The sequence below is a fragment of the Lonchura striata genome, chromosome 13, assembly GCF_050655825.1.
Source record: "Lonchura striata isolate lonStrDom1 chromosome 13, ASM5065582v1, whole genome shotgun sequence".
Lineage (NCBI taxonomy): Eukaryota > Metazoa > Chordata > Aves > Passeriformes > Estrildidae > Lonchura > Lonchura striata.
This window is the reverse complement of record NC_140715.1, coordinates 13,446,962-13,459,966: the sequence shown is the minus strand read 5'-3', so window position 1 is coordinate 13,459,966 and position 13,005 is coordinate 13,446,962. Positions and strand designations below refer to the sequence as shown.

Here is a 13,005-nt window from a genome sequence, read left to right as displayed (position 1 = left end):
GAAAGCACAAAAGCTCAAGATACCTTGACAGCCAATCACCCACCCAAATAACAGCCCCCCAGCCAGCAGAGCTGGCTGTCCACAACCTCACTGCATGGCTCAGGCTCTCCCCCTGCCCATCTCTGCTGTTCTGCAGTAGCAGCTCTGATAGCTTTGCTTTGCTGCTGATTGCTTTAACTTTTTATACACAGCAGAGAGAAGACATGACCTGCAGCTCCTGCCAGCCTAGCCTTACTTTTCTACAGAGCTTTTAAGATTTATGGTCATATTTTACAGTAACTGTGATTTTTCTTATAGATCGTGAATATATGATTGCCCCATGATGCCATAGCAAGCCTCCACTGTGATGGCTTGCTCATTACTTCTGAGCACTAGCAAGGCAGTTTGAACACTGAAGTTTTCCTGGTGGACTAATCCACGAGGCAGGGCTGGAGCTGGCTGCTTGGCGGGTCTGGAGCCTGCTAAGGAGCTGCCTCCAGTTCTTCCAGGCCAGGCTCTTTCACCCTCCATGGTGCACCTGGGAGTGACAGCTGGGCTCTGCTTGAGGGATGAATTCTCATGCTGAATCATGGATTCTGACCAGAGTAACTTTAAAAGCTTGTGGCCTCAGGAGCAGAAGCTGCTAGGAGCCCTGTGGCTGGCAGTGAGAACGTGGTGGTTGTGCTTGTTAGCTACATGAAATGCTGCTGTTTGGGGAGAAGGACACTGAGGAGTGTTAGACCACCACGTGGGACCTTCTCTGTGTCCACTGGGCAAGGGGAGCCCTGGCAGTGCAGTGCAGAGGAGATCCCTGCAGCTATGGATCTCAGGACAAGCCTGTCCTTGAAGCTTGCTGGAAACTGGCAGGAAGCTGTGTCTTTCAGGGGCTTCCTTTACCTGGAGGTCTCTTCATGGAGAACAGGGATCAGCCTCTCACCACACAAGGCACAGCCTGGGGCCCAGAGCAGTAAGGATTGCTCCATGGGGACTGGGGATGCCTGGTGTCTGTGCAGGTCGGTGTGTTGTTGTCACCTCAGTGGGGAGTTGAGGGGATGCTGCTCAGGCTGCACATTGCCCAGGACCTGCTGACACAGCAGCCTGAGGCAGCAGAGTTCAGGCAAGAGCACAGATGTTCTTGTAATGAGCCCAGTGATCTGGTGACTCACTCCCTTCCCAAGCAGCCACTTTTGATGTGAAAACTTCAATAAATGGAAATAGAGAATCCACTTTTGTAACATTTCCAAGAGCTGTTTCTCATTTCTGGTTTGAAGGTGATGGCTTGGGCTTCCTCCCTTTGCTTCCCATTATATTTCTGTGAATGAAGCATTGGGACTTTTACTCAACCCACAGCCCACTCTGTACTTTTGCTGACCTCTCTGAGTCTTTCCTGACATTTCCTAAAAAAAGAGGTTCTCAGTGGTGATTCCAGTCTCTTGTAATGCAAATGGTAATAATGATAGGAATGCTAATTATTGTTATTCTGTAAGATGAAATGTCAAGATTCCATATTTTCATGTTAATTTTTAGTATGTAAGTGCCACATTAAGCATGTCCATCCTGTCAGGGAACATGCTTTTCATATCACAGGAACTGTTATAAATCATTAGTAATGAAGGAGACAACTGTTGTGCCTTGTGGGCTGGTCTGTGACATACAGTAATGCAAAGTGATGTGGAAAATTTGGAATGAAGGATGAAAAGCTGTTAAAAAAATTGTGGATGTAACTATAAATTTATTAATGTCGTATCTAAAATGTGATTCTGGGCTGTAATGATAAAGAGGATCCATGTCACTACTGTTGGATTGCATGTGTGTAACTAGGAAAGGAGCTAAAGGGTTGAGGCTGGGGGAGAGGTTTGGTGGTACCTGTGTGGATAGCAAAAGACTGTATTGGCAACTGCATTCACCTTAAAATAGGAGTCTGTGGGCAGCAAGATCAGGTTTTGAAGTATGTGTCTATCTTTAATTTTTCTAAATAGAGGCTACCCTGGGTAGCACAGGATCCCTGGACAGTGCATTCTGTTGGAAGTACTTTTAAGCAACATGTATTTTGCTGCAAACAGCTCCATTCTTCTCATCAAGGCATTGGTTAAACCTGCTGCTCTTTGGGGGCCTGTATTATTATTATTATTATTATTATTATTATTATTATTATTATTATTATTATTATTTATTATTTATTATTATTATGCAGCATTACTTTGCAGAAAGTATTGCCTTTACTTTGCAAAATAAAAACATTTTGGGTCATATTTCTCTCTCATTTAGGTAGTTTTTAATTGACATTTTGTGAAACTAACGCTGTTATGCATCACTCAGAACCTAACAAATGCTGCTACTTCGAATTAATCAAAGCTGAAACCCGAACCTCTCGTGGCTGGTGACTCTTTTGTGTGTTTGATCCCAGGCTCCAGCCTCACTGCCTTGGAGCATCAGCTGGGCCTCGCGGAGGAGCAGGTGCAGAGGTGGAGGCAGCGCCGCCGGAGGCACGCCACGGAGGACGACTACAACATCGAAGTCCTCCTGGGGGTTGATGACTCAGTTGTTCAGTTCCATGGGAAAGAACACGTTCAGAAGTACCTGCTGACCTTGATGAACATTGTGAGTACAGCCCTGCTCGCTGCCCGGTGGGAAGGCTCTGAAAGGGCTGGGAATGTAGGTTGGGTAAGCCATTTGGATAAGACACAACAGATTTTGCTTGTGGCAGGAGATAAAATAACTCTAGGAGGGAAATCCAGGCCACTTTCAGAAATCCAATAGGGGAGAAGCAAAAAAAAAAAAAAAAAAAAAAAGAGCCAAGACAGAAGCTGAGTGTGGGACTGTTAAAAATGTTCAAAGTCCTTCTTATGTGCTTTAGTGGGTAGGACACAAGGTCAGGGCTCAGGTTTTTGGAAGTCATTATGTTTCAGCTGTATATTCCCTTAACCTAAGCTTCCTGCTGAGGAACACTGTTTGGAGAACTGTCTTCAAATAAGGTTTTAACAGAAATTACAACTGGCTTTTACATTTTTAAAACTACTCTGCTGAATTCTTTGATTTCTCAACAGCCACTTTAGGTCCCAGGCCACCTCCCTGCTCCTTGTTCACACTGCAGTGAAATGTTATGCAGTGTAACACTGAGCTTTCTTAAATTGATATAGTATTTACTCCATGACTGACATCTTTAGGTTTCCTTAGTTAAATATTTAATCTTCAGAACCATAGTCTGTGTAACAGACTTTGTAGTGTAGGAGTGATGGAAGGAGACACTAGGGAATATTGTGTTTGAAATAATCACTTTGTATTTCTAAATATCAATGCCTAGTACCCCAGACAGTAAGCAAGGACACTATTTTTTGGAAGAGAATGAAGACTTGAAAAACCATCCCTAGTACAGATCAAAATCAAAATATATACATTTTTTTTCTCTGAAGAAATAAAAATAAGTGGTAGCCCCCCTCACAGACAACTCATTTGGTGATGACTTTCTTCCTTCTTCTTCTCATCTGGAACAGGAGTCTTTTCTCAATAAAATACACTTCTGAAAAAGCTTTGGCCTCAGTGAATGTGTGCTCTTAGTAAAATAGTGTTGAGCAAAAAAGTGTAGGTCTGCTCTGTTTTTGACAAATGGAGTCTGACTGCTGAAGTTTGCAGTCGTGTCAAGAGGATGAGCCTGTAGATGACTCCTTTCACTTTGCAAACCACAGAGGCAGAAATCCAGGCTATTGGGTAGATTTGTCTGGGATGTAGTTTTTCCAAGATGTATTTTTTTAATTATGAAGCTTGTTTTTTTTCTTTCTTTATTACTTTCTTTTAGCAATGTGCAGAATATCACTGTTTTTCATTTTAAATGAGAGGTGGAATACAATTTAGGAAAATCCCTTGTGTGATATGAATTCAGTTATGACTTTTTATAACAGCATTGTAAATAGTTAAAAACCTGCCCTGACATTAGAGTTATGGGGTACTTGGTGTCTGCTCTGATGGCTGTAAATGCATATATTCTAACAGAAATGACATAGTGGATTTAATTTATTTGTGTGGTTTGTTTCCTCTGAGGCTTAAAACAAAGTCTACAGTGAAACAGATGGTTTTCTGCATCTCTAAATTAACAAGTCAAACAGACCAAACCAGGAATGTGGCAAACAGGCCAAAATAGATTAAACAGGACTTTTTACTTATCATGTCACTTAAATCTATTTTTAAGAATTAAAATATACAGTAATGGTAAAGAAGCCATAAATGTTCCAGCTCTGGAATATACTTTTTCCTAATTTTAGTAAACCATCCAAGACACAAATTGCAAGAAATAACAACTCTTCAGCAGCCTGTCTCTGCAAGTGGTTTAGAAAGTGCAGCCTGTGTAACCATCCCCACAGGGCACAGCAGCTCTTGGCATAGGCAGCAACTGTTCTGTTGAGAGATCTGAGGTAGAACCATGTCTTTTGGGGACTGAGGATGTGTCCCATGCCTTGTGCCCAAATTCAAGGAGCTGCTTGAAACCCCCAAGGCCTCTTGAAAGGCTCTGGATAGTCGCTGGCAGTCATCAGTGTTGTCCTGTTCTTTCCTTCAAAACTCAGCTGGTTTCTGGAGTCTGTATTTTGGCAGAGGGGTGGTGATGATAACCAGTCCTGTTTCCAGCTCCAGCACAGGGAGGCAGGAGGGGTTTGTTACTGCAGATGGTGGCGCTGGGGACCTGGTTTGTGCCAAGGACAACACAATGCAGAACCTCTCCTTCCTCGCAGCAGGGCAGCTCCAGCTCTTGCTCTCACTGCTGGATGGGTGCAAGGTGTGATTCTGTGTAGAACGTGGCTTTGGTCTCCTTTCCTGAGATTCACACTGACTCCCCCATTGCCCTCTCTTCTTCCTCTTTGAGTGGTTGGGGGTTTTTGTTTAGAAAATGAGCCCACTATAAAAGGCCTTGGGGTCCCTGGCTGTTAGGGTTCACATGGATGCAATGTGTCTCTGATGAGATATGTAGGTCCAAGATCACATATCTTGAAAAAGAAAAGACAGTGACAAACAATTCCAGCTGTATTTTTAAATCTAATTGAAGATCCTCTCATAACCATCAGATTGTGTGTACCCTACTGGGTTTAGGATGCAATCAATTAGCTTCCTATTGTAACAAGGCATAGAATCAATTACCTTTGTATGGTAACGAGGTAGTAAGCATAAAATCAAGAATGCATGGTAACAAAATAAAATAATAGTGAAGGTATTTACTGGAGATAAAACAGGTGATCAAATATTTGAATTTCTGAGGTTCCAAAAATGAAATAAATCTTAGGTGAATTGTCCTTCCTGGGAAAGACATTACTTTCCCAGAAGCAACTCCCAGCATGGCTGCTTCTCTCACTGTTCTTGATCTCCTTATGTGTGATGGCGTGAGCAGTTGTCCTTAACTAACTTTTCCTAGGGATCTTGGGTGGAACCCTACCACTAACCCAATCAAAACAATATATTTTTTTTTCCAAGTGCAGTGCAGTGACTGTAAATTCAGTAAAATCTGTTTTGTGCAGCTTAAGTGATGTGTTACAGTCCACACCTAAAAGCCATGAAGTGAGAAAAAACAGGAGTTGGGTGTCCTGGCTATCTTGAATAGCTGTGCTAATATTTATCCCAAAGTTTGGAAATGAAGTCACTCCCAAACAAATGGTGATAGATGCCAGAGGATTTTTAACACGTTGGGCTGCAGCCACGTATTGTCTGACTGTGCGCCAGCCATTCCACTGCAGTGAGCTCGGCCTCATGCCTCCCCTTTTTCATCCTCCAGTCATTTCCTCTGAAAAAACTCTGGTTTCTCTTGACCTCCTCTCTTTTCTCTGCTCAGCACCATTGGGACATTCAGTCACCTTTGGAAAATATGCCATTGTTTTTGCTTTAGAGACCCTCGGCTGCCTCTCGCTCACACCATTTTCATTTGCATGTCATGCTGTGTTTTTTCCTGGGGAGGATATTGGCCTGCACAGTCCTCTGCATTTCCAAGCATGAGCCCACACATTGCACTAATTAACTTTGTATTTATAGCATGCAGGAGCATTTCCACAGAGGAGAGATATTTGGGTGGAATCTTGTAGTTCTGTAGCTGCTCAAGAACATGGAAGGAACTTCAATTTCAGCAAGAAAGCATCTCAACCCCTCAGTAATTTTATCTGTTTGTACAATTGTTTGGGAAATACTAGAAAAGTGCAAAGCTAGACGTGGTGTTGTAAAATTACCTTGTTGTTTGGGAAAGAAAAGGCTTTCACTGCAGGATGCTCTGGGAGGAGGAGAAGGGCACTGAATGGGTGTCATTGAGTTGAATGGCTTGGATGGGTGCACTGATCAGAGGATAAAAAACTGTCTGGGTGGTGGTAAATGGAACCAAATCCAGTTGATGGCCAGTCCAAAGTGGTATTCCCCAGGTCCAGCAGTGCTCAATATCAGTGATCTGGGTTAGGGAATTGAGTGAATCCTCAGTCCATGTGCAGGTGACACCAAGGTAGATGGGAGTGTTGATTGCTGGAGGGCTGGAAGGCTCTCCAGTGGGATGTGGACATGGCCTCAAGTTGCATCTGGAGATGTTTAGATTGAATATTTGGAAAAATCACTTCATGGTTGTCAAGCATTGGGACAGGCTGCCCAGGTGAGTGATGGAGTCACCATCCCCGGATATGTTCAGATGATGTTTGGATGTGGTGCTTGGGGATGTGGTTAGTGGTGATCTTGGTAGTATGGTTGGACTTAATGATCTTAAAGAGCTTTTCCAACCTAAAGGGTTCATTGATTTTGAAATGGGTGTTGTTGGTACCCAATCCTGGTGCTGAAATTCACTGTTTCATAGCCCTCTTAAAAGTAGTTTTGAGGATTAAGCAATTTTCAGGGGTAAAACCTTTAAATTCAATTCCTTTACTGTAAAAGAGCTAATATTAAAATATTTATATATACTCATGTAATGGATATATGGCCAAAATATTTGTGATACTAAGGCACATCTCCTCAAAGTAGCTAAGTGCCTAATTGCTTTTATTTCAAAGGGAGATAGACTCTAAATTAGAATTATGTCTCACTCTGAACTAGATTTATCTGAGTATTTAGTAATTTTCCTGCCTTTGAAATCAGTGAGCATCAGTATTAAAAATTAACTCATGGGATTATGTATCCCCTAGCCTTCAAGTGAAACTTCAACTCCAGAACAAATACATTAAACAACATTTCATTTGAATAACTGAAATCAATGAGAGTTATGCAGCTGGGGGCTTTGGAAAGTCCCTGGAGTCTTTCACCTGCATCTTTCAGCACTACACATGTCTTTCAAATTGTGGCCCTGAGGCGCTGCTGAATGTGTTATCTGTCCTTTTTAATAGGATGTACATGATACTACTATTATAGATGAGATTTCGGCTCTCGTATCTCTGGCTGATGAGGGATGGAGATTTGCAGGTACAGAACAGCAAGTCCCTAATGAGAGGAAAGGGCAGAAATGCCATTGGTTTCTAACTGACAGTTGGATAAAAACCTGAAAGCATGTCTAATTCAAGCTGCTAAAAAGAAAGTGAGGATTGAATACATTGAAATAATGGTGCTCCCTGTCTTCAGAATCATGCTTTTTAAACTGAAAAGCATTTCTTTTAGGCAGCAAGGATAGCTCAATAATGTAGAATTCAACTGGATTTTTAAAAATTAAATAATTCATAAGTTCCAGTGCTCATTATTTAAAATCAGTTTATTTAATATGGGCACTTTAAATTTGAACTAACTCTAAGAAGTTCCACAAATAACAAATGTAAGTCCAGCTCTATTCATCTGAGGGACTTCAGCTGTCTGTAGCTGAATTACAGCTTGTTTGAAAGTTTCAATATATGTATGTGAGTTAACTCCACATTTTGACTGCTCATTATAAACCAGTAGCTGTGACTAGTGTGAACAATGTCTGTAGAGGCCTTCATGAGGTTATTTTTGTTCATTATCTGATTGCTACCCTACAGTGGAAGCTGTAGTTGTGCTTGGGCATTCAGGGGTTCCTGCAGGGAAGACCCTCTCAGAACTCTTACAGGTTGTGCTCATTTTCACAGGGATTTTATTCCCAGCATCAATTAGGTGAGCATTGCTCATTATTGGTACCTGGAATGTGCCTTGCTGCCCTATCACACAGGTTTTGGTACCATCCTCAAGGCAGAGGGTAGGTACTATTAAAAGACAGATTTTTTCCTTTACTCCAAATACCAACATGAGCTTTAGCCACAACGGTTTCAGCCAGGGACTTCTGAGTTGTGACAGTGTGGTTTGTGTGATGGAGTCTGGATAATTACGATCAGCTTTCAAATTGTGTGTTTTTCTTTACCAAACCACTCAGATTTGAAGAGGTCACCATATTTATTACTTTGACATCACACCCCTATCCCTTGTAGTATAAATCAGTCTGCTTAATTATTTTGTGATGCTATAGGTGATTTTATTAATATGATCTTGAGACAGTAGTTCAGAAAAATACTGAGTCTGTTGGTGCAAAGGTAATTTACAGTGTTTAGAGAAACTTCTCACAGCAGTGGTTTATGAGCAGGAATGAGAAGTTCCAAGAGCCTGCGGGAGGAACTAAGGAAAATAAATTAGTCATGAAGTCAGAAAACAAAGTCTGTGACCTTTCTAAAGCCAATGTTACAGTCGAAGATGAGATAGAGGCCCGTAACATGAAGCTACCTAGTGCCTTGCCAACACATCTGCTGGGGAATGTTTTTCATTTTTATCAGAAGCAGCTAACTTGGATGTGGTAACACCTAGTTACTGATTCTGACACCAGAGAAGGTAAATCTGGACTCGGACTCATATTTGCATAGCAAATGAGAGATCCTTATCTCTGTTTTGAAATGTACATTGCCAAGCTCTTCTAAAACTGCCTGGTGTATGTGGTTTTGAGCAGAATGATAGATGTTTTCCAAATGTGGGATCACAGTTTGACCTTTAAGTTTCATGTGTGTTGTGTGCTTTCATTCTTCTTTTTTCCTTGTGATGCTCAATAAATATTTCAGGAAAAAAAGAGAGTCCTTCTCTGAGGAAATGAAGAAATGCCTTGTAAGGACTAGAAAGGGAGACTAGGAGCCCTTGATTTTGCTGTATGACTTTTATGTGACCAATAGTACATCCACCAGAGGAATTGATGTAATGTTATTCCTGTGGGATTAAGATAAAGCTTTGGGAATGTCAGAAATGCTCATTTGGGATCTTCAAAAGCATAAAGAAGGTGATGAAAATTGAAGAGCACAGTGGTGTTTGAAGTGGGACCACAGAAAAATAAAGTAAGAGGGAAATGCTTTTGGGAGGGTCAGATTACAGAAGTTTGTGCTCAGTATCCACCATGATATTTCTGGTTCCTATCCTGTAATTCAAACCAGGCATTTCTTACAGAAATAGACAATCACTGGATGCCCACCAGGCACCGAGGCTTTGCTGCAGATAATTATGATCTGATGAATGAGCTGCATCTTGGGCTGGGCTCTAACAATGTCTTGCCAGGAGCTCTGCCATCCCACAGGGAAGGAGCTGATACTCTCCAGCTTCTCCAGTATTGCTCTGGCTGAGATCCACACATGGTCCCAGCTCTGCCTGGGAGCACGTAGCCATCAGTAGTTCCTGCAGCAATAGTTGTGTAAGGATGCTGGGTGATCAAAGAGTGAGCTAATTAGCTTGGATGGATCAGCAAATTGTGGTGCCTGCAAAACCAGATGACTCCTGGTTTATGCCCTCTCCAAATGGTCAGATGTGCCCTCTGATGGCTGCTGGTGCTGGGTCAGAGCCGTTTGACACTGATGTAGCCCGAGGTGGAAGCTCTGAGATGTCCAACAGGGGTGTGTGCCCAGGAGCCCAGGGGAGTGGTGCTCACCCAGGCGTGAGGAGCAATCCATGGAGCCGCTGCGGGACGAATCTGATGGTTTATGGTTCAGGAGCCGTGCTCTGATTAAATGATCTGCTTTTTGCATAGCAGATACTAACAAACTCTGCAAGGCTGGGGACTCCTTCAAACTGCATGAATGAGTTTGCTGATGATTTGCCAAAATACACAGATTATTCTCCTATGGTGCATTGGTTTAACTAGGGCTACAGGGAACCACCTGACTTTGCCTAAAAATCCTGCCAGCTCTATCAGCAGGTAACCTGCTCTGCACCAAGACTAGCAGAACTGCAGACTGTTGATTGCTATTTGTGTTACAGGAGCTTTCAAAATTCCCTTTTAGGATCAGGCAGTGCTTTGCTCAGTAATCAAAACTTTCCAGTGCTTCTTTTACAAAGCATGAGGCACCTCACTGGCATTTGGCTTGCCTTTAGCTTTTTGATGTATTCTATGTGCTTACTGTGCTGACTTGAAACTTGCACAAGGCAGAGGCATTATAAAATTAGCAGAGAGGGACAGATGAAAAAAGTAAATAAAGTCTTTGTTTTGTCTTATGTAGCACCAATCTGTGCCAGTCTGATTTCTACACAGAAACTTTAAATAGAAGTGTATGTTTTCCTTTGAAATATCCCAGAAAAAGAAACCAAAGATATCCCAAAATAGTTAGTGAACTACAATAGCTTGATGAAAGTGTCTTTACAGTGTTTCACTGTGCTTTGAATTCTTTGAGATTTACCCAGCCTTCTTCATCACCCTCTATAAATGCTGAATCACTGTAGGACATTTAACAAGACTTAATTCATTCACTGCCTTCAGTTCAGGAGCTGTGATTATGGGATGGTCTCTGTGTACTTTTTTTCTTCTATGCAGCAATTTAATTTTAGATGTACTGATCTAAGAACAACAGGAGATTAACTCTGGCTTTTCTTATGTTGATATGAACCAGGATGTCCTGCTGAAGTACATGGAGATGCAGTGCTGGAAAAGTACTTGCAGTCTTTTCCAGAGTTGTGCATATTTATTGCACAGCCATCTGAACACGTATCTCCGTTGTCTGGCTATCTGTGCTTTCAAACACTAAGTTTCAAAGTTGTGAGCTGCTCTCAAGCCTGGAGCTTTCTGATTGCACAGGCTGGTTGGTCATCTTCTGCCCTATATATTGAGCTGCATTAGCTTGACTCTGTTCTCCTGTTGAAGTAAGAGGTGAAAATGTGGAGAATCTGAGCTAGGGATTGTGTTGGCCCTTTCACTGTGTGCATTTTCATGAACCTCTGAGAACACAACATTTGTTTGGATCTTCTATCTCTAACAGCTTCCTGAAACAAATACGTATGATTTTGACTGTGCTGAAAAAAAGGAAGAGCCTCTGTTTCAGCATATTATTCATGTGCAGTGAGACACTCCTAGCAAAGTACATTTTAGGTCAGAGGAAGATGCTGGGTGAAGAGAGCTTGGACTCATCCTTATTAATGAAACCAACACCCAGAGCTTTGAATTGGCCTGCTGTCTGCAGAAAAATCCAGGATCCCAAGAGAACCAAGCAGCTTTTTACAGTGCTTGTGCTTTTCTGTTCATTCACAGTTTGTTTGTTAGATGTCATTTGCATGAATAGTCAAACAGTGTTTTAATTCTGTTCCATCAATGTTTTCAAGCCAAGATTCCCTTTGGCACACAACAGTGATACAGTTGTTCGGTTACTCAACGATTGTTAAAAGAGGCTTAGGTTAAATTCTAGAAGTTAATGAGAGAGTGGTGTGCACCAATTTGGATTATGCTTTATTAACTAATTAAATACTTATTTACATGCTGTGTTTACTGTCCTCTATGCACAGCAGTTTTTGTTTAATACTCATTTCATGTACAGGTAATTTACAGCTTATTTCAACCTCATATCCTCGATGTGAGTACTCTTCTCACCACACAAAGAGGGAGGCAAATTAATATCCCTGCCTCCCTTGACAGCATTCAAGGGTCTTTTTCCTGGGTGAAAGAATTTTTGTAAAGCAAAACGTGTTTACGTCGTACCTCTTTATAATCTGTGTTGAGCAATGGTACTCAAAGTAAAAAAAGAGCATTTTTAAAATTTCAGAATATAAAGTTAGTATTCTAAAGTTTTATTTAAACATGCAAAGAGATCTGATGATCTGATTTCTAGAGGGGTTTTTTACAAAGCAGATTTGAACATAATCATCTCCTTCCACCCCACAAGGAAAACAGAAGCCCCTGAGGCAACTCATAGCCATGGGCTCCTCATCCACCATCTTAATCCAAGGTTCTGCTTGCTCATCAACCAGTAACGAGCTTGCATCCCAGGCATCCCCCAGAATGTTCCCCAGGTGCCCTGCAGGGTGTGAGCCTCCTCCTGGAGCTGTGGTTCAGCAGGACACTCAGGACTGTTGAAAACTTGGATGCCTACCAGGCATAAAATAAGGCTCTTCTGTCAAAAAATACTGATGAAACAAATTAAAATTCACTTTAAAATGTCAGTGGGGATTGCTTACCGAAACCTACACTGATGTATTTAATTTTAATGGTTTTTGAAGAGATAAAATATAGGCCATTAAAACTGGGGCTGATTGAAGGAGCAGGACATTATTTACCATGTTTCAAATGAAAAGTTCCCTGAAAGTTATTTATTAGCTTGAAGTAATGAATCTAGTCTAGGTCCAGCCAGCAAAACAGCTCAGTTTGGTGCAACCTTTACCAAGGGAAGGAGGTTTTAGGGAAGGAACTTGCCTTGCAGGGATCTCATCTGCCTCTTCTAATTTGTAAAGCTAAACCCCTGCCATTTGGCCAAGTCTCATGCAGTCTTCATCACTGAATACTTAAATCAGCCTTGTTAACAGTTAATATTTGCCCAGCTTGCCTGTAGCAGTGTTTCCTAAGTAATTGTTATTCATCCACATTTCATTCTCTACTCTAAATATTTACAATTTTCTTTTCAGTGTTCCTGGGGTGATTTCCCTGTGTATGTGTTCAGTTATGTAGCTCTGGTATAAAAAAAAAGAAGACAATTTTAACTTGCTGTCATTTTTTAGCTTTTGTTCTACTTGCAAAGTTTAACACTGATGAGTTTTGACACACAATAAAGGCAGCTCATGTGCCTGACCAGCTTTTTAGGGGAGACACATCCTCTTGGCAGAGTGTGATGTGATGGGTCCCAGATGGAAGAGTTA

At 41.6% G+C, this 13,005-nt stretch overlaps 1 protein-coding gene across 1 annotated transcript in view; it reads left to right on the top strand.

The window, feature by feature from the left end:
* The window catches only part of ADAMTS2 (ADAM metallopeptidase with thrombospondin type 1 motif 2), a 169,808-nt gene that overhangs the window by 112,111 nt on the left and 44,692 nt on the right, over positions 1–13,005 (top strand). Inside the window, exon 4 of the mRNA XM_031506005.3 lies at positions 2,387–2,580. Coding sequence (XP_031361865.2) covers positions 2,387–2,580 — 194 coding nt within the window. The remainder of the gene's footprint in view (positions 1–2,386; positions 2,581–13,005) is intronic.